The following is a 25,872-nucleotide window of genomic DNA, read 5'->3' as shown; positions in this document are numbered from 1 at the left end:
GAGTGTCCTGATGAGGAACAACTCCCAAGGCTGAGACACATCAGCCACCCTAATAAATGGTCATCTCTGGCACTTTACTGTCTGGGAGATTCCAAGGGAGAATCTCATCCCAAGTTGTTTACAACCCTAAGGTCAGAGTGCATTGTTACTCATCCTTAGCCAATCAGGAACTGGTAGGGCAGGGTAACCCCACGTGGGTCTCGGATGCCCATGAAACTTTCAACCAATGAACGGCTGTAGTTCCTCCAGGTAAAACAGGAGACACAGGGCTCCTCCGTGCTCCTCCTGGAGATTCTCAGACTCAGCTCAGACAACCACGTACTGGCCAGTGTGTTCAAATTCCAGGACTTTCCTTTGTTCTAAGAGTCGAGAACGGAGGTCGTCAGCGCGTAACCAAAGGATCTGCCCGAGGTTAGCCCAGCAGCAAGCCTCGTGAACCCACCGCGAATGCTCACCTGATCAACAAATGAACTACGGTCGGAACTGTGGACAGCTGAATCTCAGGATTCAGGGCTATCGCTACATCAGGAACGGACCGGTCTTCTTCTTGTCTAACGAGAGTGACGTGCTTGGGCGCAGTCACTTTTCTCATGTGCACAAACTCTGCTAGTAAAGCCAGAACTAACTAGCCAGTCTTCGGAGAACATCAGCAGCGCATCGTAGCAGAAATCTCTCCCTCCTTCTCCCACGTCGCACGCCGAACCAGCACTGCCTGGCACCGGACCAGAGAGCGACGACTGGACACAGCAAGAAGCCTGCCACTGTTCCTTTGTGTCCACAGGAGATTTGAATCCACAGAGATTGGATGAGTATTCAACATTCTGCATTACAGCTCGAGAATTCAATTGTTACCTCAACGCCAGTTGATATCAATTTAATTCCTATGAGTGATGTACTTGCTTTTGAGTATCTAGTGTAGAAAGTGTAATCCAAGTTCATTTACGAAACGGTCTAAATGAATGGTATGCTGAATGTATGTCCCTCTTGGTTTGTAACTCTTCATGATTGAATATATACCTTTTGTATTCTGCTAACCCTCACGATAAGATCTGTTATGTTTATATGCACATTTTATGTATTAATAAATGTATTGTTGTGTATTAGTATCCGTGTGTGTGCGTTGCTGAGTATCCCGTTGGGTCGGTCTTCTAATAGCCATCAAAGAATCATTTTGTGACTTACTGCTACAATTGATAATTGTTCTAGTAAATGCACAAATCCCTACATTTATTGGTGCCTCGTGAGAGGATGCCTACAACTGTATACCTACAGTATGCAGCACAGGAGTTTAATCACATATTAACCAGTTGTTAATGAATGTTGTATGTTGAACGTTGACTGTTGTAATTTACATTCTCTTTAGAATGTGCCATTTACGCAACCATCTGATTCACAAAAACCACTTCACAGGAAATAATGACACAAAGAATTTGATGCATTTGAGGATATTTGTTTGGATAGCTTAAGATTTGGCTTAAATTGTTTGGTTGAGGACCAGTCCCATGTCCACTAGATGAGGAAACTGGGACCTCCATGCAAAGTGAGGAGTTAACCAAGGGGGAGCTTCAAGGTGGAGATGAGGTGGAAGAGGGATATATAAGTTAAATATAAAAGAGCGATTTACATATTATATACAAATATGCAATACACTGTATATAGCTTTCTGGAAATTACAGAGGGAATGTTTTTGATTAAGAAAGACAAAAAAAATATTTGTCATAAACCCACCCAAACTTCAGTTCAAATCTTCCACTCAATGCTAGAATGCAACCAAATGCAGAAATTATTTCCAGCATGTCATAGTGGGTTTACACTTACACAGAAATGTAAAAGGATGGAGTGTAAAACGACATCAGATATAATGTACTTTCTGTGTAGGTGCAAATGTAAAAACAGATCCAGAAGTAACATTTCCTTATCTGCCAATGTGTGCTTGAAGTCAGGGGAATACTCCTTCACACCCCTTCAGTCACATGTTGAAATTGTTTTTTGTTCTTAGTGGCTTCACCTCTACTTTCAGCACTTGCCAGAGCACAAAACAAGCCAGTGGAGGATTTTTTTTTTACCACCTACACAGCTCACAAAGTACAGTGTTTTGACTGCTCAATACATATAAAAACACTGGCCAGGAGGATGCAGTAGTCTTAAAACTGTAAGAAGCAATAACCACACTGCACATGTCTCAGAGATTTGAATGACTGCATTGGATAACTGTCCTTGGTCAAACTCTGTCTAGCAATTTAACTTCTGTTTTGTATCTCTTCTGCTGTTTAGTTGCTCAGCTGTGACCATCTTTCTTTCTGCTTTTGACTCATTCAGCTACTTTGTTCATTGAGCTACCTACAGTAGTTGTTAAAATTCCTTATTTCTTCTATTCTTTTCAAACAATTAAGATAGAGATGCAAATGATGAACTTTGTTATTCTTAATTTAGCTACAATAGATTCTTATATACATATACTAAACTGGTGAAATATAACACAACAGAAGGATCGATAAATTCTATTGAAGCTGCAGATGAAATGTAAAAGCATTTAGATAGACTTCAAGACTTTTAAAAGTACACAGTATAAAATTCAGGCAGCCAAAATATAAACTATATATACAAAATGAGAAAAAAAAATTAAATAAGGTACTTATGAATATGACTTTATGTTAAAACCGTACATCTTGTATATCTTCTTGACAAACGTTTTTGGGAAGCAATAAAAAGACAAACATACTGGCATGTTATCCACTTAAAATATCAAGGGATGCTATGTTAAAATTGAGCAATACACCAGACAAAGCTCATTTAGATTATTGTGCATTATTCTGGGTACTATATTACTAAACAAATATTGCTGGAATCAACCAGCTACTGGACTTCCAGGAATGTTCTGACACCAACAGGCTAAAAGAATCAACCCTTTTTAGCGCTGAACAGAGAAAACTATGAGGAGACCTGATTCGAGTTTTTAAATTCCTCGAAGAAATTGACTAAGTCAAAGAATATCTCCAGAATCAACAATGAAGCACGGCTATGCTGTAAGTGGAAACTGTGTGGAAGTGCATTTAAAACTGAGGACAGAAGTCATTGGGCAAAGTAGTTAGCATTGCTGCCTTGCAGTTCTAGGCCCTGGGTCCAGTTTCTGTGGTGCGTTGTACACGGAGTAGTATGTTCTCCCCAGTGTTCACATGATTTTCCACATGGTGCTCTGGTTTCCTCCCACAGTCCAAGAGAATACTGGTAGATTAATTCACTTCTGGGAGAACTGGCCTTGGAGTGTGTGCATGTTTGTGTCTGTGTCTGTGTATTCTGCCTTGCGCCCATTGCTTGCTGGGATAGGTTCTGGCTCCTCCACCACCCTGTATTAGATAAAGCTGTTAGAAAATGTATGGATGGATAGGAAACACCTTCTTATTCAAAAACATGTGGAGCCTGCAACAAGCTATCCAGCTACTGTATATTGCTGAACTTTCTTTGGCATGTACATACATACGTATATATATACACCTCTATTTTTTCATTAATTGCTGTAAAGGTCTGCCTCATACATAAGATGAAAGTTGCTTCACTTTTCACTTGCTTTTGGATATTAGTAAACACTGTACAGTTTGAGGCTGTGCAGTATTGAAGTTGTTTTCTAATCATAATTTGTAATTAAGTACTTTTCACAATGACTATTTAATTATAATGGCCTTGTTTGATATTTAATTTAGAATTGTATGTATTTGAACCTTTTCACAGGTTTTCTGTGTTTGGATAATATTCCAAAGTTCCACTTTAACAAAACTGGTGATGTGAGAAAAAATGTTACTGTATACCTCTACACCCTTTTTTATGATACAGAATAATTAGAGGCTGACATCACCAGCAAAAAACAAAAAGCCTACTGTACAGTTCATGTGTCACAAATTCAAAATAATTTTAAACAGTTTTTCAGTTAAAAGGTATATGGACATTATAGGGGAAACATTGCCTCTTATATTAATTATCATCACCTTTGCATGGACTTCATCTAATCACTTTTCCTAGTTCAAGATTTGGTATTAGCAGGAAGCAGGAAGTACAAAACATGAAATACTTTTTGTTGAATTTGCTAACATCAAAAGGCTATACATCTATTCCTATCCCAGGTGTATCCCAAGAATATTATCAACACATTATTTTTAACAATCATGTTTTAATTTTTTATCTTTTATTTACAGTCAAAGAAATGTGTTCGCATCCAGCTGTTTTATCAAGTAAAACACTAATAACCAAAGGTAAAAGGAACATTTTATAAAACACCATGAGGAAGCACAATGAATAAAATTTGCCAAAAAATTTTATTTGCCGTGTAGTTTGGTTAAGAAACGTGGGAGAGTTCCTGTCTCAGGAACTGAAATCAATGTTGAGGATATTTGCTGGAAAAAGGATCATATTATCATATTATACATTTGGTGAGAATAGTAGTGACCCATAGTGAGTTTGGGGAACAAAAAGTATGATGTGAATATGTAGTTTGGGTGAAACCCGAAGAAGGCTCCACAGCCTAAACGTTGTGTTTCCTTTCTTTTCTTTCAGTATGGAATAAACCTAATACTTGTTTGTATGATGGGAATGACAGTAAAGACACACTAAGGGTGTGTCACACTGACTGTCCATGATTCAATTTCGTTTTATCTTACGGTAAACTCCTCTGTATTCACAAGCTTGATTGTATAGCTAGCAGACTTGTGCTGTGGTGCAAAATCTACTTTGAGTAGGTAGAATACTGTGTTTTGAATGTGGTCTTTCAGAAAATCATTGAAGAGCATAGGTTTGCTGTTACATTGCATTCATTCAGAAAGCATACACTTCTGAAGCCTATTGTTTTCTTGATAACAGCTTGGATTTTACACCAATTGCCACCAAGATAAACAGGATGGGGAAAAAGTACATGCAAAAGTTTACCATTTTACTTTTACAATGCTTTTGTTAACATTTCACAATTGTAATAATTCGAGTCAGACGAGAAGAAATCTCCAAAAGTCCACTGAATCAAGATCAGGAAGCTTCATAAAAGATTCCATAGCTCTAAAGACCCCACAGCAGCCAGGGAAAAAGGTTAATAAGTTGATTTTTCTTTTTTGTTCACTACACACACATGTAGCATCTTTAGATTGTGGCCTGTTCATTCTGTTCAATGTTAGCTACCAGGACTTTAGTGTCAACAGGTGATGAAGAGGTATCGGTATTAAAATATAGTGTATTATCAAAATTGCACTCTCCTTGGACAGGCCTGCGTCCTCTCTTGTAAATGAAAAAGGCAGCAAGTCCAGCTCCTGTTATTATGAGGATAATAATGGCAACCACAATTCCAGCATAACCATGGGGTGATTGTTCTCCAGAACCAGCATCTACGATAAATAAAAGATGTATATCAAATGCTGTTATGTTTGTTTTTATACAACTTATAATAAAACAACTATCAAGACTTCTGTGTGTGTACTTTATACATACAGTATATAAGATATATACTGCATGTACAGTTTTCTTTGAAAATTATTCTGTAGGGTTGAATACACAGACATGTTTTTAAAATCTATATATGAGGAGAGAAAGTCCAGTGCTCAAGAGTCTCTCACATTTTAATCATTTGAATAGGAGGTATGTTTTTCCTGGATTAATAAATTGCTTGTTAAAAGTAATTTAAATCTCATACTTTAAGTGAATATGCCCTTTCTTTACTTACAGTAAATGTATATCCTTTTTTGTTCCGTGACTTAGAATACAACTAAATTTAACCATCAGAAGAAAGGTCAATGAAATGCACAGAGCCCATTAAAAACAACAAATAAAAAGGAACATCGTGCCAGTTTTAAATCCTTAGTTTTAACAGTGCTCACATAATGTGGAGACTTTACTACTGCTCTTCTGAATAAAAAATATTCAAAAACATTTAGGCAGCCTTTACTGGTGAGTTAACAAGTGGATCAGGTAAAATTACACACTTGATTAAAATTTTAGTCTTCTATGTCCATAAATTTAATAACTTACATTAAGTGAAGAAAAACAATGTAAAGTCATTAAACACTTTTTCCTCACATACAGTATTTCCATAAAAGATCACTAAAGCATTAGAAACATCAAAAAAGAGACACTTACGCTGTTCAGTTTTGGGGCTTTTCTGGGTTGGTGGAATGACTGGACAAAAAGAAAAGGTAATATCAGCAAAAATGCAAAAAACACATTGGCAGACATGCAATGGGTATACAGTATATAGATATGAAGCACAATTTGAGGCCTCTTGGTCTTGGTTTCTAGTGCTTTAAAATGGTCAGCACTACATTAATATTAATATGTCCCATATTTTACAGCAACTTCTGCTGGCACTTAAAAACACTGTTACCCTCAAAGGTTTTCCCTATAATAACTACATTCAAGCCAATAGCTACTGTATGATGACATATAACTCCAACTCCAATTGTTTTATCCAAAAATCATTGCTAAACAATTTAACAGATGATGTTGTATAAAAAACAAGTAATTCACGTTCAACTGTATGAACTGAACTGTCTGATTTTGCTGAATTTGTAATATACAATCAAATATTGGATTTTCATCAACTTCTAAGTTTAAAGCATTTAAATTATGTAGACCACTTCCTGAAGTTTACTCTTTTTAAGGTTGCATGCTTAATAAAAGCCTTCTCTCAGAATGAAGAATTTACACATAAATCCATAATTCTGATGACAATGTGCATGCACATTTGACATTTGTATTGTCCCAGTATGTCTTTGGACCCTGGATATCTTCCCTTTTCTTTTTTTGTATTGAAACATTTCTGTTTGACAGCTACAGTAGCTACAGTATGCTAAGAGGCTAAGAAAAACTACATGTATGTTGTGCAAGCTCTTGAATGTGAGGTGTCAGAACAAGTTATTCGGATTCAGAAGTATTTAAGAAGCTGCCCTGTCATCTTGAGTAAACTCAGCACTCCTTGTGCTCACCAAAACCAAGTTTCATCTAAGTAGATCACCTGATGAGATGACTTTGTCCTCTGACTTTTTCTAATTATCTACTGAACTGCCATCACACAGATAAGTCTGAATGAAAAGATCGGTGTCACCTTTTGCTGCTTTGCAGATATATGCTTTGTATGAATGGCAGTTTGCATTGTTCCACATCCCACTGTCAGAGAACATCTCAACACATTCATCATTTTGACGTGATGGTTCACCACTATTCCAATTAGTGTAGTCCACCACACTGTTGTCTATCCATAGCCATGCCCCTGTAGAAGAAGAAAACAAGCAAAAATGAAAGTACACGTACTGTGTATTTCTTTAACCAGCACTGGGGTGCTAACATTCTGATAAACCAAAGTAAGAATGGAGATTTTGAAGGTGATTGCAATTTAAATTTAAGATAACAGTTTAAATTATACAGTTTCTGCACTTTAATTTGGGTAACTGAAGGCTGAAAAGTATTGTACTTCATACTGTATTCAGATGCTAACCTGAATTGCAAAATCGTTCAAATTAGAACCACTGCATTGAGACCTTGTAAGCAGACATTTAAACTTTAATTACTAATTAGAAAAACTATGTATTTCACAATCTGTGTTTTAGAGCTGGTTTGATAAAAAAGGATTTTTTAATGGCTTTTTTAGGGATATTTATTCATTAGTATCAAACAGACTTGATTACACTGGTCTAACAAACTCCCAGTAAATTTCATTTTCATATACTCTTGTTTTTAATCTAAAGCTTGCTCATTTTATATTGAGCAAATAATATAAAACTATAAATAAACTATTGCACTTTCAGCATTACCATGAAAAGCTGCCTAAGGCAATATTACAACGTACTAGAATGTAATGTAATTGTACATTATTCATGCATTATACAATAAATCACCAAGTGAATGTAACCTAGACGACTGAAGTATTTCATAGAGATGGTATATGTTTCTATATTAAAATGCTGTTACCATTCACATTCTTGTAAAGTCCTATCCAGAAAGACTTTGCTCGGTCTCGCTGCAGTTCAGCATTTTGCAGCAAAAACGCAGCCTCTGTGGGATCTTCAATGGCGACGAGAGATCCACCTAGCATGGGATATTAATTATATGTAATAATATTATTCATTTCACTATAATATTTTCAGTGAAAACAAATAATATTTCTCAAGTTCATTTTTCAGAAAGATACAAAAAATATATGACAAGCACAGTTTTAAAATAACCAGGGAAAATAAGAATGTGCAATATTAAACAGAAAAGAATGACAAAAGAAACATACCAAGCTTCATACACTCCACAGAAGCATGGGCCCAGTTGTCTACCACTGAAGCACTAAATGTATAGCAGTGACCACGGAATGGCACCCACACTCTTCTCTTTTTGGGTTCAGGACAATTACCAGGAAGCTGTGGAGGCTCAGTGGGAGCAACATCTGTTAACAAGCACAACACACATTTTCTTTCTGACTGGTCTGACCAGTATCTGTACAACACACTACATTACAATCAGTCTTATACTGTATTTTTCATCATGTCTGCTTTGGTCTGCTTCATAACAGGCAGAGTTGCTGCAGTATAAATAACAAAGTTGTGCTACCAGGCACATACACATGACTAATGACTAACGACTGCTTATTAATCCATGTGTGTTTGTTTATGTTTTAATAGTACATTATACAGTAGATGCGGCACAATATATGATGTGTATGTTCAGCCCAGCTGAACTGATGTTTAGACCCTTCTTCAAAACTGGGATGGCCATTCAAGGTACAGTGAGACTGTACCATACTGGTCTTACCCAGGCTTGTAAAACCTCAGTCCATGAGAGAAGTTTCTCATTTTTATTTCACATTTAAGACTTCAGGTAACTGAAATAGTATTTTTTGCCTTTATTTACCCCATTTCAGTTGTCTGTCACGATGCTTTGAAGGGTTCAGACAATTACAATAACTTAAGTAAAGATTTTAAAGCCCAGAAAAAGGGTATTAAACTTGTTGCTAAATGTAATTATAACATAAGTAATAACGGAAATTCAGGAGAAAGGTTAAACGCTAATCTCGCACACTTCCGCTTGTCTATGTACAGTATATAAACCTTACACCCAGGACTTCCTTTCATATGACCTTTCAGACCCTATGCAGGCGACACAATAGAGTGAGTAGAGTGAGGAAAACACGGGGGAAAAAACATGCGGGATTCGGGAATGAAAACATTGGCCGAGGCAAACAGTCCAAAACTGAGTCCAATAGGGAATCCGAGAAAAGGCAAAATCCAGAAGCGGGCGGTCCATCCAAGACAAACAGAATTAAAACAGGAACCAGGTTGGAACCGGCAGGAACAGGAACTTTAAAACCTTGATGGGACCAGGCGCTTCCAGGTCCCGGACTTGCCTGGTACGGGAACCAATGCAGAGCCCGGAACAGAATGAGCGTCTGGCTTTCAAGGTGAACTGAAAAGGGGGCTGGAACAGGGAGCAGGTGCGGGAGATGAGTAAAAAACAAGGAAGGGCTGGAGCGTCCTTAAGAGGAGGGGTTACGAACGTGACAAGTACTGAACAACTGATATTGGAACAAAAACTGTTCACGTTCACATGCCAGGAACACCCCCTCTCTCAAGCTGGTCCTGACAACTTACAATTTTACAACAAAATTAGCATAACATTAACAGTTGCATACCTGAGACATTCATTTAATTACTTTTCAAGGTATCCTACCTTTTGTCTGTTTACACACGGAGTAGTAAGTGTTATTGCAGAGCCCTGTCTTCCACGTCCCATCAACATCCATGTAAACACAAGCAATGTTATTTCTAGGTTCCCCAGCAGCCCACTTTGTGAAACGTAACTTCCAGTTATCGATCCATGTGAAATATCCAAAGGTCTGAAAAAAAGGAAAAATTAACTGATTCAGAATTTTTTTTAAAAAAATAGAACAACCAGTTAGTTTTTGTTATGCCGTTTGAGTGTTTTTATTTCTTGGCTCAGAGCTACAGTATAAATACAGAAATTTCACACAGTGAAGAAGGAGTAAGCGTATCATGTCACAGGCTTCACAGCACCATGTAGTAGATTCAACAGTAATAGCACAAAAGACATGTCCTTCACTGACGGTACAATTTCTTCCTAGAAAGATCACTGGGGTTTTTGTGTCACTCAAAGCCAAGAAAGCCTAACTGACTAACCCCACACTTCCTCCTGCAGTGCCCACCCATTTATGCACTGCAGTCCTAATAGTAGATAAAATAAGCTCATTTGACAAAAAACACAAAATAGTACTCTGTCATTCAACAAAAAAATACGTCACAATTTAGTATCTTTATGTACTGTATATATGATCATAGAGCTCAACCTGTCCTCTAGAAAACACCTTTGCCAATTGACCCACTAGGGAGGTCCTTGTGAGGAAGCTTTTTAAATGCAGTGTCAGCACCTCTATGCAGCTACAGTAAGTTGCATTACACTTAATAAACAGCAACACACTGGTAATTGTTCTCTGAGCTTTATAATCCTCTGATTTAAATCCAGCTAAATTGTTATTAGCAAAACTTCTTTGTATTTTAAAGCTTTCTTTGACAAGCTGTATTATGTACAGGCATGTTTAACCAAATTTCTTTATGTAAGTCAGGTGGGTAGCTGGGTCAGCATAGGCTGACATAGGCTGCAAAGGAACAAGTAATAGGTTTATTCCATGCTGAAATAGAACACAGAAAACACAACATTCTGGCTGTGGAGCCTTCTTTTTTTATCTGAAGAAGACTCCACAGCCAAAACGTTGTTTTCATTCTTCTCTTTTCAGCATGGAATAAACCTATTACTTGTTCCTTTACATTTCTTTAGGTTCATCTTATATTAAATTTGATTTTTTTCCCCTTAATGCTCTCATTTGGAATTGCAAATTATTTTTTTAACACATTTCACAGCTACAATATGGGAGAAAGTATTACTGAACCTAAGGATCAAATACAATCTCAAACACTTGTCAAAGGCTTCCATTGTTTCAGTGTTAACTGTAGGAGTAGCCTTAAAAAGTGATGCAGTTCTGGGCTACAGGATTCAACATGAATTCCAAGCACAGACCCACGCAAATAAAAGGAGCCCCTCATATTAATATATAGTACTGCTAACTGCGCTACATTACCACATTGCTGTTAAGTCCAATCCACATGGGTTCTTTGTATTTATGTGCTAGAAGCCTAACAAAGGCTTGTGTTATAGAATCCAGAATGCTAGCCAGATCTGCATCATCTGCTTTGCATTGTCTTCTGGCTTCATCCCAGTTCATTTTCTGATTAATCACTTTAAAGGAGTTATTGCCAAACTTAATGTAACCACCAGGTGGTGCTGTTGTTGTTGGATTATTAATCAAAGGATCTGGAAAAGAAAACAAAACCAGTATTAGAGAAAGCATTTTATCAGGATAATCTCTATAGATACACATTTGAAAAAGGAGCAGAATGCACCTTGAGAGAAATCATGTCTCACACAGATCAGCTTTTAAATTAGATCAATAAAACAGCTTTTTGCCTGTTACATTGTTTATCAGGTTTACACACTGTAGTGCATATATATCAAAATATGTGAAACCGAATGTCTTTTTAGCCATAAACAAATTGCATTATTTCGTATCAATTATTTATGATGGTGAAAACGGACTTCACATAAACACATTTTTCTTTTTGTGTGCACTATGAGGCTGACCCTTAAAATCTTCCTTTTACTATTGCCAGTGTGTTATCAGAGAAATCTGGACAGACTGCAATGCTCACCGCTTTTTCTTTGGCAAATGAAAGGCCTCGACAACAGACAGTCCTCAACTTTCCACTGTCCAGACATCGTGGGGGAACTGCTCACTAGCACTACACAGTCAAATTCCTAGAGAAGAGACTAGCAATACTCAGGACGAAACATGGGTTTTTGAAAATATTTCTGCTGCTCACATTCATATACTGTATATGTTCAGTGGAACAAACCTATATACTGTATATATCTAAATATAAAGGTATCCGAACAATATCGAGAAGACCAGGTCTGCTCATAACCATCATTGACAGAATTTTACAACACGGCTGTCATATGTATGTCATGACTGTATATCACAAGACCAAAGTTTTCTTTGATAAAAGAAGGTTAGGTACGTGGTTTAATCTGCACATGATGTTTCATCTCTGTATGCCACCTGGGCAATGAACATTTTCAGAAACTCAGAAGTATGGAGAGTTTGTGTGCTGCTTACTTCACATTTTCTGAAAGGGCTACAGTATTTAAGTAAAAAATGTAACAACACCATTTGCTTATATTGTCTTTGTCATATACTGTACATGTATTTGCCTGAAAGCAGAGCAGTGTGGCTTACTAAATTCACAAAAGACTTAGGTTTGGATTCTTTTATGAAAGGGACAAAATACAGTATGCAGCTTTAAGATCACTATTCCTGCTATGCACAATGAAGATGCAAGTTCATATTCATATTTACTGTATACATAGTTTGTCAGTGTAAATATAAGATTGTGAATATCATTCTTTTTTCTCCCACTCATACAGTTTTGTTAATCATAAAGCACATTATTCTATAAAGAAGAGTTAACTGACAAGTGATTTATAGTAATACTGCAAGGAAGTTGGTTTTGCAGCCAATTCCAGATGTACCTTCTGCAGCATAAGAGAAATAAAAAATTGAAAAATTCTCTTTGAAAATGACTCTTAGTTAAATTTCTATTTGTTACATGTCTCTTATATTTTGATATATCTGAGCGCCGGAGAAACTCTTATTTTAATTTGTCAGTGAAGGTGTAATTTTTTTATATTTTCTATTTTGTCTAAATGTACATACAGAACGAAATGCATTGCCTTAAGATGTGGAGTACCTCATCGGAGTGGAGATATCTGCCATCGGGCACAGACACTGGGTTGCCCTTTGCCCAGTTGGTGTAGTAAACCCCTTTCCCATCAGTCCAGAGGAACCGCATTTCTGCATTGATGTCATTTAACCCAATCCACACATCTGCTGTCATTTCCTGAAGCTTGGTGGTCAGGAACACTGAAGAAGGAGATAATGATGGTGTAACAGTAATTGAAATATAAAACCTAAACAGTGACCTTTCATTATGCTTTAAAAACAACACCTACAACATACCCTGGCTTCTTTCAAGAAAAAAGTTGGAAGAAAACCTTGAATCACTTAGCTGCTGCAGTGCCTTGCAAAGTAATCAGAAACTATTGCAAATGTATTCAGGGTTTCCTCTAATATTTGCCTGCAATTACTGTAGTTCCATGCATGCTTTTCTTTCAGTCCCAACAAGCCATTTCCTGCTAAGGAAAACCATCCCATAGCATGATGCTGTCAACACTTTGCTTGACTGTAGTGATGGCTGACTAAGAGATTTGCTGTGTTGGGTCTGTGCCATATTTAAACCAAATGAAATATGAGATTAGTTTTTAGTGATGATTTGCTTTAAAGCAAAGAAATTTACAGAAGGGTTTTAAAACCTTCACAAGGCACTGGACTAAATGGGCTGAATGGCACTCTAGATTGTAACTGTTCTAATGTTCTTAAAATGAGAAGCTTTGTATACTCTTTAAAAATAATGCTGTGATATAGTAAAGTATAATTTTGGTTGGCCTAAAATAAACTACTGACACTCCTCAATTACATTATAAGAAATACCAGTAGAATCACATCTATAAAATAACTGCTGTTATCATAAAATCACTTTTTTATATTTATAAAAGAAATATAATAATTTATATTTATAAATAAAATTAAAATAACAAATGCTGTTCTTTAGTACGTCATTGTTTTCAGAAATTATTAGTGGAATTGATGTGTACTACACATCAAATGCAACATGATGGAAACATTTGAATGTTGTGTGTTAAATGGGACATTACATTCAGTTCCTCTCATACCTTGTTGTTTTTCATTCGTTATGGAAACTAAATTTCCACCCACAGAGATGCAATAATTTCTTGCATCTTGCCATGTCTTTCGTTCAGCAGGATTGGACCCAATCATTTTGTAGCACTAGGAAAATGTAAGACATCAAAGTATTTCAGATTCTGAGATAAGGAAACTAAAAGGAACTTTAGTTGGATTATTACATTACATTGGATAATGATATACCACACTACCTCTTTTCACAAAATGAAAATGCATTTTAATTTTTTGATGCTTCTTTTAAATTTTATAAAGTATTCCAAGTCCCATTTCAATCTACTGTGCAATGTCACAATATGTTAAACCCTTGCTTCTACTCAGGTACTGCATATATAGCCCCATCACAGACAACCAAATATATATATAAAGTATATGTTTTTGGGAAACCTTACAAATATAATCACATTTTGTAGTTCTCATCAAATTGGAATTGAAACAAAATTTTAGAACCCAAAATTTGTGTCCCAATACCATCCAAATTAGCCGTTACATTAGCAGTTACATGTAGTTACAGTACATAGTAAACTAAAAAAATTCCAAAGCTCTTGATGAGAGCATGATCTTAATATTTCTGCTCCATTTATTTTAAGTTCTTGGACATGTCAGATTTTCTCTGAAATTATGTTTATGAAATATTTCTTTATTAATGTATGAAGTGGCATTTTAATGTTGCAATCAATGAAATACATCAAGTAATTGTGCATACGTACTGTATGTGCATGAGTAATGTATGTCAATGCATATATACAGCCTGTTACAATTATCAAGACATCTGAAAGATATTACAAAATTACAATTAATCTGAAGAAGAATTCACCATGTGTTTTTAGGAAATGTACAGTATAAAGCATAAATTACAGTCTAATCACAACAAATAATGAGGCATTAACACACAAACTGAATGTGTTTCCTTGCTGTAATAATACCTTTCCCTCAAAATACAGCCAGTCAGGCAGACATCCTCCTTTGGGAATGACTGTTGGAGCCACAGTGGTGTTAACAAAATTGCTGCTTCTTTTACATATGGAGGCAAGAGGTGCACCACAATTCATATCATTCCAAAACCCTGCAGAAGAAGCGATCCACAAATAACTGTCAAGCTTTACATCTGTTAACCTGGTTAGTGACATTCCAAATACAATGTAATCTGGTAACTCGAAAACAAAAGTGGAAAATGATGTATCTGTGGACAGCATATGATATTGAAATCATGGAGGTTTCAGCACTAAATAATGTAGTGAATCCTAATTTACCTTAGATACAAAGTTATCACGTAAACTATTTAATTCCTTAGAAACGTTTCCCTACCATTTACAAAGCTGAATAAATACCATATAGCCAAAATCTTTAATCAGTTATAGTGCTCTCTTATTGCTGTATAGGATTAAATTTACCCTACAAGATAACAGTCTAATATACAGTACCATGTAAATAAAGCCTGAGGTATTGAACAGATTTTCTCCTATTAAAGTCTCAGTACTTACCCATGTTTTTATACATGCTGACACAATTTTCATCATTGTTTGCAAAGTTAGGCTCATTTTTTTCCCATGCTACATAGCTTACCGGGCTTCCATCTAACCACCTGTATTAAAACAACAATAAACAATGCAGTAATTGTATATTATCTTGCAGCTTGGACCATCACATGATCTACAAGATTTAGATTTGTCTTGAACTTTTTTATGGCTGGCTGTAGAGAGGTGACTCTGGGCAAGTGTGTATTACATGGAATAGTAACCTGAAGTTGCATCTAAGGTGCAAAGAGGGTGTGTAGAGTACACTGCAAAGCTGGCAATCATGACACTGAAGACAGCACCCCAGCCAGGTGAGTAAGCAATGCTGCCCCAACCAAATGAAACTTACATTTAATTAAATACATTTATATTGAATGCACAGCTATTTATGATTGTTTGAGTAGTAAAGTTCATTGGAGTAGTAAAATACAGAGCTCAAGGTATAAGATATAGTGTTTGATTATCAGCCCATTAGCCTACCATCCAAATTTTCACTTTCAATACACGTTTCTAATTCTGCTAATGTTCTTTGTATCTGAGCATTTGGACTTCAGAGGCATTTGAAAATAGTGGCAATGCAAAAAGTAAAAAAACAATAAAGTTCCAGGAATTCCATCACTTAGCCCACTAATAATCCACAGTGCCACAGCTGAATTACTGTAGCTTTCTGTCCTCATGAAAGAGATCTGCATCTTCTGAGACTGTTTTGTGGTTAACTTGCACTCTGTGTTTATGGATATGCTCTGTGTTGCTGTGATCCTTTCCCTTACCATGACCTAGTGCTTTTCTTAGATTGGGTAGATGAATGAAAATTGACATGACCTTTTTAACATGGACATGCATACTTTTGATTTAACTTGATAATAGCATAAAAACAATTTAACTGGATGTGTTTTACAGAAGGAAACTACTCACCTACTAAATTTAGTAGTGACTTAAGTAAGACTGAACATAGAAAAATCTCAGTGTGTATAAGCAGAAGGTAGATACAGTACTTGCTTTAAAAGAAGCTACTTATACATACTGGAATGTTTTATCAAGACCAACAGTCATGCCAATGTAGTATTGATCTTCATCGCCTCTGGATATCTGAAATAAAAGAATGAAAATCCATAATCCATTGAAAATAGAATACAGCTCTGGAAGATTAAGCTTTTTACAATTATACTAATGCAAGACTTTATCAAAATATAAGAAATAATTTATTAAATGCCTTGAAAATCATTCCTCGCTTACCTGTTTCCATAAAAATGTCCTTTCACTTTCCCCTTCAATAACAACAAGGTCACCAAAGTTCTTCTTACAGTAATCTCTTGCATCTTCCATAGGAAGTCTTTGGCTATTCATGTAGTACTGGGATCCATTATACTCAATCCAACCATCTTGTGTCATGTTGTATTCTGCAAAACAGAAAAATGCCACTTGTTGAACAGCCATGCATGTCAGACAGTGTGGTACTGTACTGTACATTTGGACCTCTAAATTTCTTTGAAAATATTTTTTTTTAAATTTGAAACATGTGTAGCTGACAAGTAAGCCTATCTGAAAAAGCAGAGCAACACTATACATGTAGGAAGTCTTATAGCCACAGCTGTAGTACAGGCTGTGCTGTGCATTGTTTATTGCTAAGAATCCACAGTTATGGCAGATAATATGATGATGCAGTGTTGATGTAGTGTTGACGTTGAGTTGCTTGTAGAGAAATAATGTTCGGTGTCACTTGCTGAGCTGCAAGAACCTGTTGTTTAGAACATGGAGCCCCTTGCAGAAGCTGAAAAAATACATATTATTGTGTAAAATAAATGCATAAACTAATTAAATAAAATATTTCTCCGTAATGACATTAGCACTCAGTAAACAAAATGGATTAACTGATTTGCAGCACTTATATTGACACAGAATGTAAATCTTAAAGTGGAAATTGTAATTTTAGATTCTATTCAGATTGTTATTGTATTTTGCTGGTGCCATTATACAGTACTACAACACCATTATACATTATACAGTGAAACAATAATAGGAAGTAGAGCTGGAGTGGTGAAACAGTGAGCATATAAAACAGCAAGAGAAGAAGATAGTCTGAGCAAGGTTTTTAAATTACACATCAACATTAAAAAATCCAGTAAAAAAGTAACAGTTCTTTAGCTAGTAACCTACATAGTCAGAGACAGTATAGCAAACAAATTATAAACCTGAGAAAAGATGTATGGTCAAATTAAAAAACTCTACCTGAACTATAATTAATACTAGACAGCTTCATACTGTATTTCAGGCTTTGTAAAGACTGGAAGCAATTTTAACATAAATGTCTAATGTCAAATGAGATATACAGTACTGTATAAGTCATTTCTGTATTCTGTATTTAATAAATACAGAAAGAAAACTGGGATTTATGTTCTTTGAAAGCATTATTGTCATTTATTTCTTCATGGAGGTGTTGTACTCATTTTATTACAATTCTTTATGGTTTTACAACACAATTTGTATATTTTATATTTTATTACAGAATTTGTAATCACCAATTGCTTCTTTGTCTTAGTTCATAATCACACATCCTGTACTCCATAGACCTCTGCGATATCTGCTAAAACACTTAACCATCTGTGTGTTATTGTACCTAACTGTCATAATTCCACTAAAAAGAAGCCTGATGACTATATAGCTTGCATGGAAATGAATTAATCAAATGAGAATTATAGGAAGCTAAATATTTAACAGCTAGTTCACAGGAATTGTATACTTTGTATTCAAATATGAATATGATTTGTTGTTGATAAATATATTTAATATACCCTCATAATGCAATTGATTAACAAGCTAGCCTCCTCAGTAACAGAGAGCAGAATGGCAAGTCATTTTTATATACAGTATGTCTTTCTGGGTTTTCATGTCCTTCCTTTACTTTACCTGATTTTGCCATGTCTTTACTCATTCCCCAGACTGTGTCCAAGACGTACTGTAAGTCGGATTTGTTTCCAATTACATGGCATACCATTTTCTCGATGTATAGAATTTGTATACTTGATTTTTCTAATAGGTTTTTCAGAGCTTTGTCATTTTGTAGCGGAGCTAGTTTGGGCAGGGTGACCTCATTGCCCTCCCTGCGGGTAGCAGGGACCTCAGCCGCTTGGGCTGAGGGAGGTCTCCCTTAGCTTATTCTGCTGGCTCCCTGTTGCGTTACACCGGAGACCCAGGTTCGCGCCCAGTTGTTGCGGGACGAACCAGCGGGGTGGAGTGGCGGGGGCATGATACGGCATGGAACCGCTATGATCCCAATTTGAGTGTAGATTATAACATCTTTCTGGCTAATTATATTATCTTTGAGTCTCCTAGACGAGTAATTCTCAGTGCTTGTCCTGCAATGCAGCATAAACAAGCCAGTAGACTCATTCTTGGCATCATATTGCACTGGTGATTAGGGCCGCAGTTGGAACAAAAACTGGCAAGCACAAGGGTTCTCAGGACTTTCAATAACTTTCCCAGCTTTTGTTTGCCCATTTATCTTCAACATACTGTATAATCACAGCCACCTGCATTCAATATTGGTGCTTCCACATTCAGAAACTTGCTTCCTTAATTGCCTTGCGACTATGCCACTATTATTATGGCTTTTTAAAATGTCAGTCCTCTTCTCTTGGCTGCTTTCCACCATTTTCTACTCCATTTTGTCAGTATGTGAAGAAATAATGACAGAAGAGGTACTTTTTGAGCTACACAAGCCTTTAAGCTAGCCAGTACTTTGTAGTTCTTTTAGGTGCAGCAGAGGTTGCTAGAACTACAGTGCCCAGACAGGTAATCAGTTATTTAACATGGTTAACTGACTTTTTCAGACGCAGTATATTTGCTTTCTATTCAGTGTGTCCACCATGTAAGAAGATGTGGCAGTCAAAGCAGTAGCTACCGGGGAAAGTATTCTGAGGAACATTGGTGGAGACTTTGAAGATACATAAGAGATGTTGTGCTTTTTGGATGGTTCATATGTGGACTAATGTCATTAGAAAGGAGAGTGTAAAAGCTTTTGTAGGGCTCAAAAGAGAAAAATTAAAGCTTGCTTTTGTCTGTCAAAAGTTTATAGACAATAAAAACATAGTGTGTGATATCAAACTTTGGCACCTTCATTACAACTTCACTTTATTCAGACAGTCATTCCTCTTATGCTTGGGGTAAAACCTAATAGAGCCTGGCTGCGGTCATTAGCATCATATACAGTACAGTGCCTTTCAGAAGTATTCAGTTTCATGAATACTTCTGAAAGGCATATACGTTTGCATACTTTGTTGGTTTATAGCCTGCAGTAATTACATTTTAAAATTGCAATTATTTTATAAAGAAGCTATTCCACACATTCAAAGCAAAAAATGAAAAAGAAAGGAAGAGAAAATACTAAATTATAGCTTTGAGGCTAATGGCAACTTTGAAATAATTCATTTTTTTCTTGGGTTTTCCCTGACATTTCTTTTAACTGATTTACCCTAAGAAATCTCCAGTTTGAGCATATTAAGAATAATATGAATAAAATATAAAGTTGAAGAAATGTGTGCATCACTTTGTTATTTTACAAAATAGGACAGCATAGGATATGACCGAATAATTTTGCAAGCCACTGTATACTGTATGTACATAAAGCGTTTATGAACTTACGTGGCACAGTAGCATTTGGGGCTGCTTTCAGAGTAACTCCTGTAGAAAAAGGAAACTGTTTATTAGAATATGAAGTACTGCAGTATACAACTGCAAAGTACTCATGCACTTGTGTTATGATTTCTGAAAGAATAATATTTCATATGTTTTAATCTTTTTTGTTCCAATTTGAAATGGGTTGTAGCTAAACCCTTCATATATTTAAGAACTGACCCATGTTTGATTGTTCATTCGTTTTTTTGTATGCGAACACTTTTTTATTATTTTTCTATACTTTAAATGTAAATCCCATATTTTATAAGAATATAGAAATCTCCTTTAAAATGTTACCGTTTTAATTTGGTTTCAGTAAAAGCAGTCTTCAAAATAACATACTGAAGGCTCCTTGTTAATTGCATGATTTGCTGCACTACTTTGTACTCATTGTTCTTCAAAGATTAAAACAATAAAGAGAACATTGTGTGAATTATTTATTTGTGAATTATTTAGGAGAATTTAACCCATAATAACGACAAAAGTATATGTATTTTAAAATATTTTCCAGCACTGATTTTACAATACAGCACACAGCCTGACAGTCCTGAGGCAGGATGGCCATTGATCTACAGTATAGACAATGACTGTGAAAAGGTAAGATTATTATTTCGACTTTTTTGCCGATGCTTTCATCTAAGCTTCTCACATTTGTACCCATGAATATACTGTAGATGGTTACTTTATTGCAGCAATCAGAGAAACATACAGTACCTTGTTCCACTGTATTACAGCAGTGTCCCACCAGGGAGTGGAGCCTTCTGTTTTGATTTCAGGGCCCTAATTACTACTCCATACTGCTAAAAAGTGACAGGAAGAACTTAAACATCCTATTAACATCGTGGCTTTCAGTGCATATGTTATGGTACCTCTGCGTATTTTGCAAATCCAGTTATTGTAGTGTTCACAGTGTCGATCATTCCAAGGCAATCCAAAGAACAAGCTCGTTTCCCCACAGAGTTCTGCATCATTGTGATTGTTGGGTTCGCCGTATCCCCAGTTCTCATAGGAAACCTGAGACACAATTGTGAAAATGCTTCATCTCTATTATACTGCATACACTGTACTGTATACGAAAAGATACAGTGGCTTGCAAAAGTAATTGCATATTTTGTTGTTTTATAGGCTCGAATCATGACATTTTAAAGTAAAAATTACAGTATTAACAAGATATTCTACTCATTCAAATAAAAAAATTAACAGTCAAATAGAGCAAAAAATTGAGTCAATATGAAAGAAAAAAGGAAAAATCAAGATCGCATTAGCATTCAAACTCTATGATGTGACAAACCTTAACTAATTCAGATGCACAAAATTACCTTAAAGACTCACACAGTTAAGTGGCCAATAGTGCTCATGATTTCACTATAAAAACACCTCTTACCAAGGTTCTGTTACAATAACATATATTCATTTTTTGAATGAAACATTTTTTAAATGTATAATTTCACAAAATGGGACATCATGGAAAGGTTGGGAATTATTTTTCAAGGTCCTATATATAAATATGTACAGTATGTAAAGTATATTCACAAGGCAACTTAACAATAATCAACTACGTAATTGTGAGATTGCCAGAGGCATAATGTGATCACTGAGCTACTGAACACTGAGTTCAACTGATTCATAACCATGTTTATGAGTCACAAAATTAAAAATGTCTCACCGATGTTCCATCACTCCACATAAATCCAGCATTGGGATCATGAAGATTAATTCCAATCCAGGCATTTTCATTATAGAAATGACCTCTATAAATTAGAAGTTAAAAAATAAGATATAATAATAGCTAAAATTAATTTGTTGTTTGGTTTTAATGAAATTGTTCCTGATTTTTCTGATCATTTCTGTTCTTTGTTTTATGTACCTTTTGAATTGAACAAAATGCCTGAATCAATTATACAAGAGTACTAGGCTTAAAGAGTACATTCATTTTTTTTCTGTTGGTAATACCGTATACAGTACATGAAATCACTTTCAAACATAAAATGACCTAAAGTACAATAGGAGCTGCAGCTGATGTATATTATATATAGTATATTACACAATACAGTGTACTGTACATTACATACAATATTTCACTTTTGTTGAGAAGGTATTTTATTATATGAAATATCCACTACAAATATTGCCTTGCTATCTGACTATGAATATAGGTTTAAAAAAACCTGTCTGCTTAGTTAAACTATTAAAATGTAACTACGTATTATAACCATACATATATATAATATAATAATATATAACCATAAAGGAACAAGTAATAGGTTTATTCCATGCTGAAAAAAAAGAAGAAAGAGAACACAACGTTTCGGCCGTGGAGCCTTCTTCAGCTACCCACATAATACTATAGTATAGTATAAAAAATTGAACTGGAATCTTTAACAATGATAAATACAGAAAAAAAGTTTTACTGTGTATCACTTTCTATGATAATCATCATAGATATATTTCTTTAATGTGCATAAAGCAACGTTTTAGAGCCAAAGTGTTTTGGACATTTCAGAAGCTGAAGCTGTCCCTAACAGAAGCTACTGTACTTACATGTTGCCATATACTTCATGAAGTTCCGCCTCACTGTGAATGCTGAGTAGATCACCTCCTATTGCTACACAGAAGTCTCGGGCTTCAAACCATGTCTTTTTATTCTTCAAATTTTTCTTAAAAAGCTGGAGAAACGACAAAAAAAATAAACTCAAAACGCATTTTTAATCGGAAATTTACATGTATAAACTTGGGTGGCATGGTAGTGGATTGCATTGCTTCCTTACAGGACTAGGGCACTGGGTTCAGTTCCAGACATAGGGTGCTACTGTTTCTCTGTTTATATTGTATTGAATTTGTGTGTTCTCCCTGTGTTCATGTGGGTTTCCTCGCGCAACCCAAAGACATTCTGGTAGGTTAACTGGCTTCTGAAAAAATTAGCTTTCGTGTGTGCGTGTCTATCCAGGATGTACAGTACCCTGACTTGTGCTTGTGTCTGAGATAGGCCCTGGCTCCCCCATGACCTTGAATTGGATTTAAAAATGAATTTGTTAAAAACTGGATGAACGGGTGGACATACAAACTTTGTGTTCTCAATTATTTACTGTACATGCTGTTCAAAGACGTTTCAGTCTATTGGAGACAAATATAATTTCACAATCTTGTGTCCAGCAGTGAAGACATGCTACCTAGCAAGGCCATAGTTGTCTAGATCCTTGGGAAAATATGATTAGATAGGAAACAATTGCACATGGTGGAGATTCAGTTGTTTGGTCTAGTTCTAAAATGATTAAACAAGCCTACTAATGCATAGTTATAGTATGATATTTTTGCTTTAGCTTGCCTGGCTGAGAAAATGACAGTTCTGTCACAACCGCCTCACTTACAAGGGATAAGCCAGGGAAAAAAGCTACTGAGGTGAAGCAGGCAGAGAGGGAATAGCACTCGAAAAGAGTTCAGCACAGGGATAATTTACATATTCAGAGGTGCTGAAATGTAACAGAAGCAAAATATGCTATGGCAACACAGAGAATTAGCCTACATGTGGGTGGAAAAACAACTACTGCTGGCTGCAATTTGTTAGATGGAATGGATGAGGACATACAGTATTTCTGGCAGAACCCCCAAAAGAAGAAGAGATGTCAGTTACTGTATGTTCATGGAAGGGAGCTTTAGGGGTGATAAGAGCCAGGGTCAGACACCTTACAGGTTGAACATCAACCAAAGGAAAGGGTAAAAGGGTGAGGGGAAACTTGTTACAGTAGTTGCTAGCACCACAACTGGGGAGTCCTCAGGGACTATGAGGGCTGTGAATGAGGAGACAATGAAAACAAGGATTGGGGAAAAAAAGAAGTAATGAAGTAAAGCACAGACAACATGACAGGAGCAGAACCATTTTCTGTGGAGAGTTTGAGGCTGAAGTGGTAGGAAGTGGTATAAAAGGGACTCCGGTCTGAATGTGATGAAGGTAAGGTCTTGCTAATGCAGAGTGAGAAAACTTCCCACACGACCAAATACAGAGTGCTAGAAAACATACAGGTATCACAGCATTGTGTGCAGTCTACAGAATATAATACTATGCTATTCCACACCCCACAAAGTGTAGCAATCCACCAGTGCTTGCCCTTTCACCTTAAAGTTCACCTCCCCCTGCCTATTCCACTAAAAACCAAAGAAAGTTCCCCCTCTTCCCCCACTCTGCCTACACAGGTACATAGGGGGGCAGAAGTGTGAGGACATCACACTTAGAATTTGCCCTTCCCTGTTCAACAAACCCTATTAACTGCATTTTGTATCTGTGACACCGCAAGCGGCCAAATCCTCAAGGGGAGGTACCTCCCCCATGGACTATTTTTTTCTCAAAGCTTTCCCTCCATCTAAGATGGCAATGCGCAACTCACAGGAGACAAATACTGGAGCAGGCATTAGTTCCAGTTTAGATAAATAGTGCACCAAACCAGGAAGGGGGCAGTGAGAGGACAAGGGAGAATCATGCACCCAAGCCTGTGCTGCAGACAGGCAGAGTCCACAAAAAGGTATAGTTTTCAACTATAAAATAAGCTATGGTGCTATAGCTAACACTGCTTAACTACAGCACAAGCTGCTACACTACAATTCCAGTATTTGGACTGAAGTCATAAACTGCCCAGCTATTGAACAAGCTGAAAAGGAGACGCTGTGTGACCACACCAAGCCAGAATTATGCAACATTGTGAGGACGGCATTGTGAGCTCTGTGAGTCTGTGAAGCCTACATCCTAGTGACACAGTGAAAATGACACCAAGGAGATGCCATACAGACAGAGCCTGTGGAGCAGTGTGAGACAATGCCTGGGAGGCGCTAGATGCTTGCTGAACTGGCCAAACCCAAAGTGAAAGCTACTCATGAGTAACCTCCACAATTAATGAGAAATACTCTGGCATGTTTGATTGTTTGTGCCAGCAGTAGTTTACTGTATCTGCCCCGCATTAGTAGTTAGGAACTGGAAGAAGTAAGGTGTTCATGATTTTATTGAATGGTGTTTGTTTACTCATATGTAAATGTAACATATCTTATTAGACTAGTCTTGGGGTGTGTCTGTAGTCAGAGACCCACCTAGCACCTGTGCCCTTATTGTGCCACTTTATTTACAGCATCACACTTTATTGTCAGTATTCATACTTCATTACTATCCCAGTTCCTGCTGCTTTTTGGAACTTTTGATCACATTTGTATTAGTCCTTTTATATGAAAAGTGATTAGTTATGTGCTTAATTAACAGTCTTTAAATATACTACTTCAGCATAATTTGTAATAAAAGTTATGGTTTTCACCTTGAAGCATGATTTACCCTGGGCCATCACTGTCCAATCAGAAGGGCAATCGCCAGTGGGGAATGTTGTCGGGGCTGGGGTCGTTGTCACTCCATCAGCAAGATGCTTGCAGATGTATTTTTCATTACTATCACAGTTTATGACATCCCATAACCCAGCGAAAGTTCCTGTGGTCAAGGCAACACAGCCCTGTTTCCTGCCTTTGAAAAATGAAGATCAAAAGATTATGAAAGGAAGGTGACATACTGTAAAGTTCAAAATGGAACCTTATAGAAAATACAATAAAAACATACTCCTGATATTTCTTCTAGGCAAACTATCACAATTGCTGTCCCTCCCTCTTAAGGGCCCTCCATCTCTTCCTCGTTTTGCCTCATTCCCCGCACCTGTTCCTTATTCCAGCCCCTTTTCAGTTCCCCCTTAAAAGCCAGACGCTGACACTAATCAGGGCTCTGCATTGGTTTCCGCATCATGCGAGCCCGGCACC

General features: G+C 36.5%; 1 protein-coding gene across 1 annotated transcript in view; it reads right to left on the bottom strand.

Annotated features, from left to right (window-relative positions):
* Positions 1 to 4,291: 4,291 nt before the first annotated feature.
* mrc1b (mannose receptor, C type 1b) overlaps positions 4,292 to 25,872 on the bottom strand; it is a 42,918-nt gene continuing 21,337 nt past the window's right edge. Inside the window, exons 12-30 of the mRNA XM_015354515.2 lie at positions 25,386 to 25,585; positions 22,633 to 22,757; positions 21,758 to 21,842; positions 20,961 to 21,105; positions 20,059 to 20,097; positions 16,654 to 16,817; positions 16,442 to 16,506; positions 15,385 to 15,485; positions 14,827 to 14,966; positions 13,873 to 13,987; positions 12,831 to 13,003; positions 11,733 to 11,838; positions 11,105 to 11,337; positions 9,682 to 9,847; positions 8,249 to 8,401; positions 7,939 to 8,055; positions 7,076 to 7,240; positions 6,112 to 6,150; positions 4,292 to 5,363 (exon numbers count right to left, since the gene is read on the bottom strand). Coding sequence (XP_015210001.2) covers positions 5,122 to 5,363; positions 6,112 to 6,150; positions 7,076 to 7,240; positions 7,939 to 8,055; positions 8,249 to 8,401; positions 9,682 to 9,847; positions 11,105 to 11,337; positions 11,733 to 11,838; positions 12,831 to 13,003; positions 13,873 to 13,987; positions 14,827 to 14,966; positions 15,385 to 15,485; positions 16,442 to 16,506; positions 16,654 to 16,817; positions 20,059 to 20,097; positions 20,961 to 21,105; positions 21,758 to 21,842; positions 22,633 to 22,757; positions 25,386 to 25,585 — 2,573 coding nt within the window. The 3' untranslated portion in view covers positions 4,292 to 5,121. The remainder of the gene's footprint in view (positions 5,364 to 6,111; positions 6,151 to 7,075; positions 7,241 to 7,938; positions 8,056 to 8,248; positions 8,402 to 9,681; positions 9,848 to 11,104; positions 11,338 to 11,732; positions 11,839 to 12,830; positions 13,004 to 13,872; positions 13,988 to 14,826; positions 14,967 to 15,384; positions 15,486 to 16,441; positions 16,507 to 16,653; positions 16,818 to 20,058; positions 20,098 to 20,960; positions 21,106 to 21,757; positions 21,843 to 22,632; positions 22,758 to 25,385; positions 25,586 to 25,872) is intronic.

Source organism: Lepisosteus oculatus, chromosome 6 (assembly GCF_040954835.1).
Source record: "Lepisosteus oculatus isolate fLepOcu1 chromosome 6, fLepOcu1.hap2, whole genome shotgun sequence".
Taxonomy (NCBI): domain Eukaryota; kingdom Metazoa; phylum Chordata; class Actinopteri; order Semionotiformes; family Lepisosteidae; genus Lepisosteus; species Lepisosteus oculatus.
The sequence above is the reverse complement of the archived record's forward strand: the minus strand, read 5'-3'. Positions and strand labels throughout refer to the sequence as shown.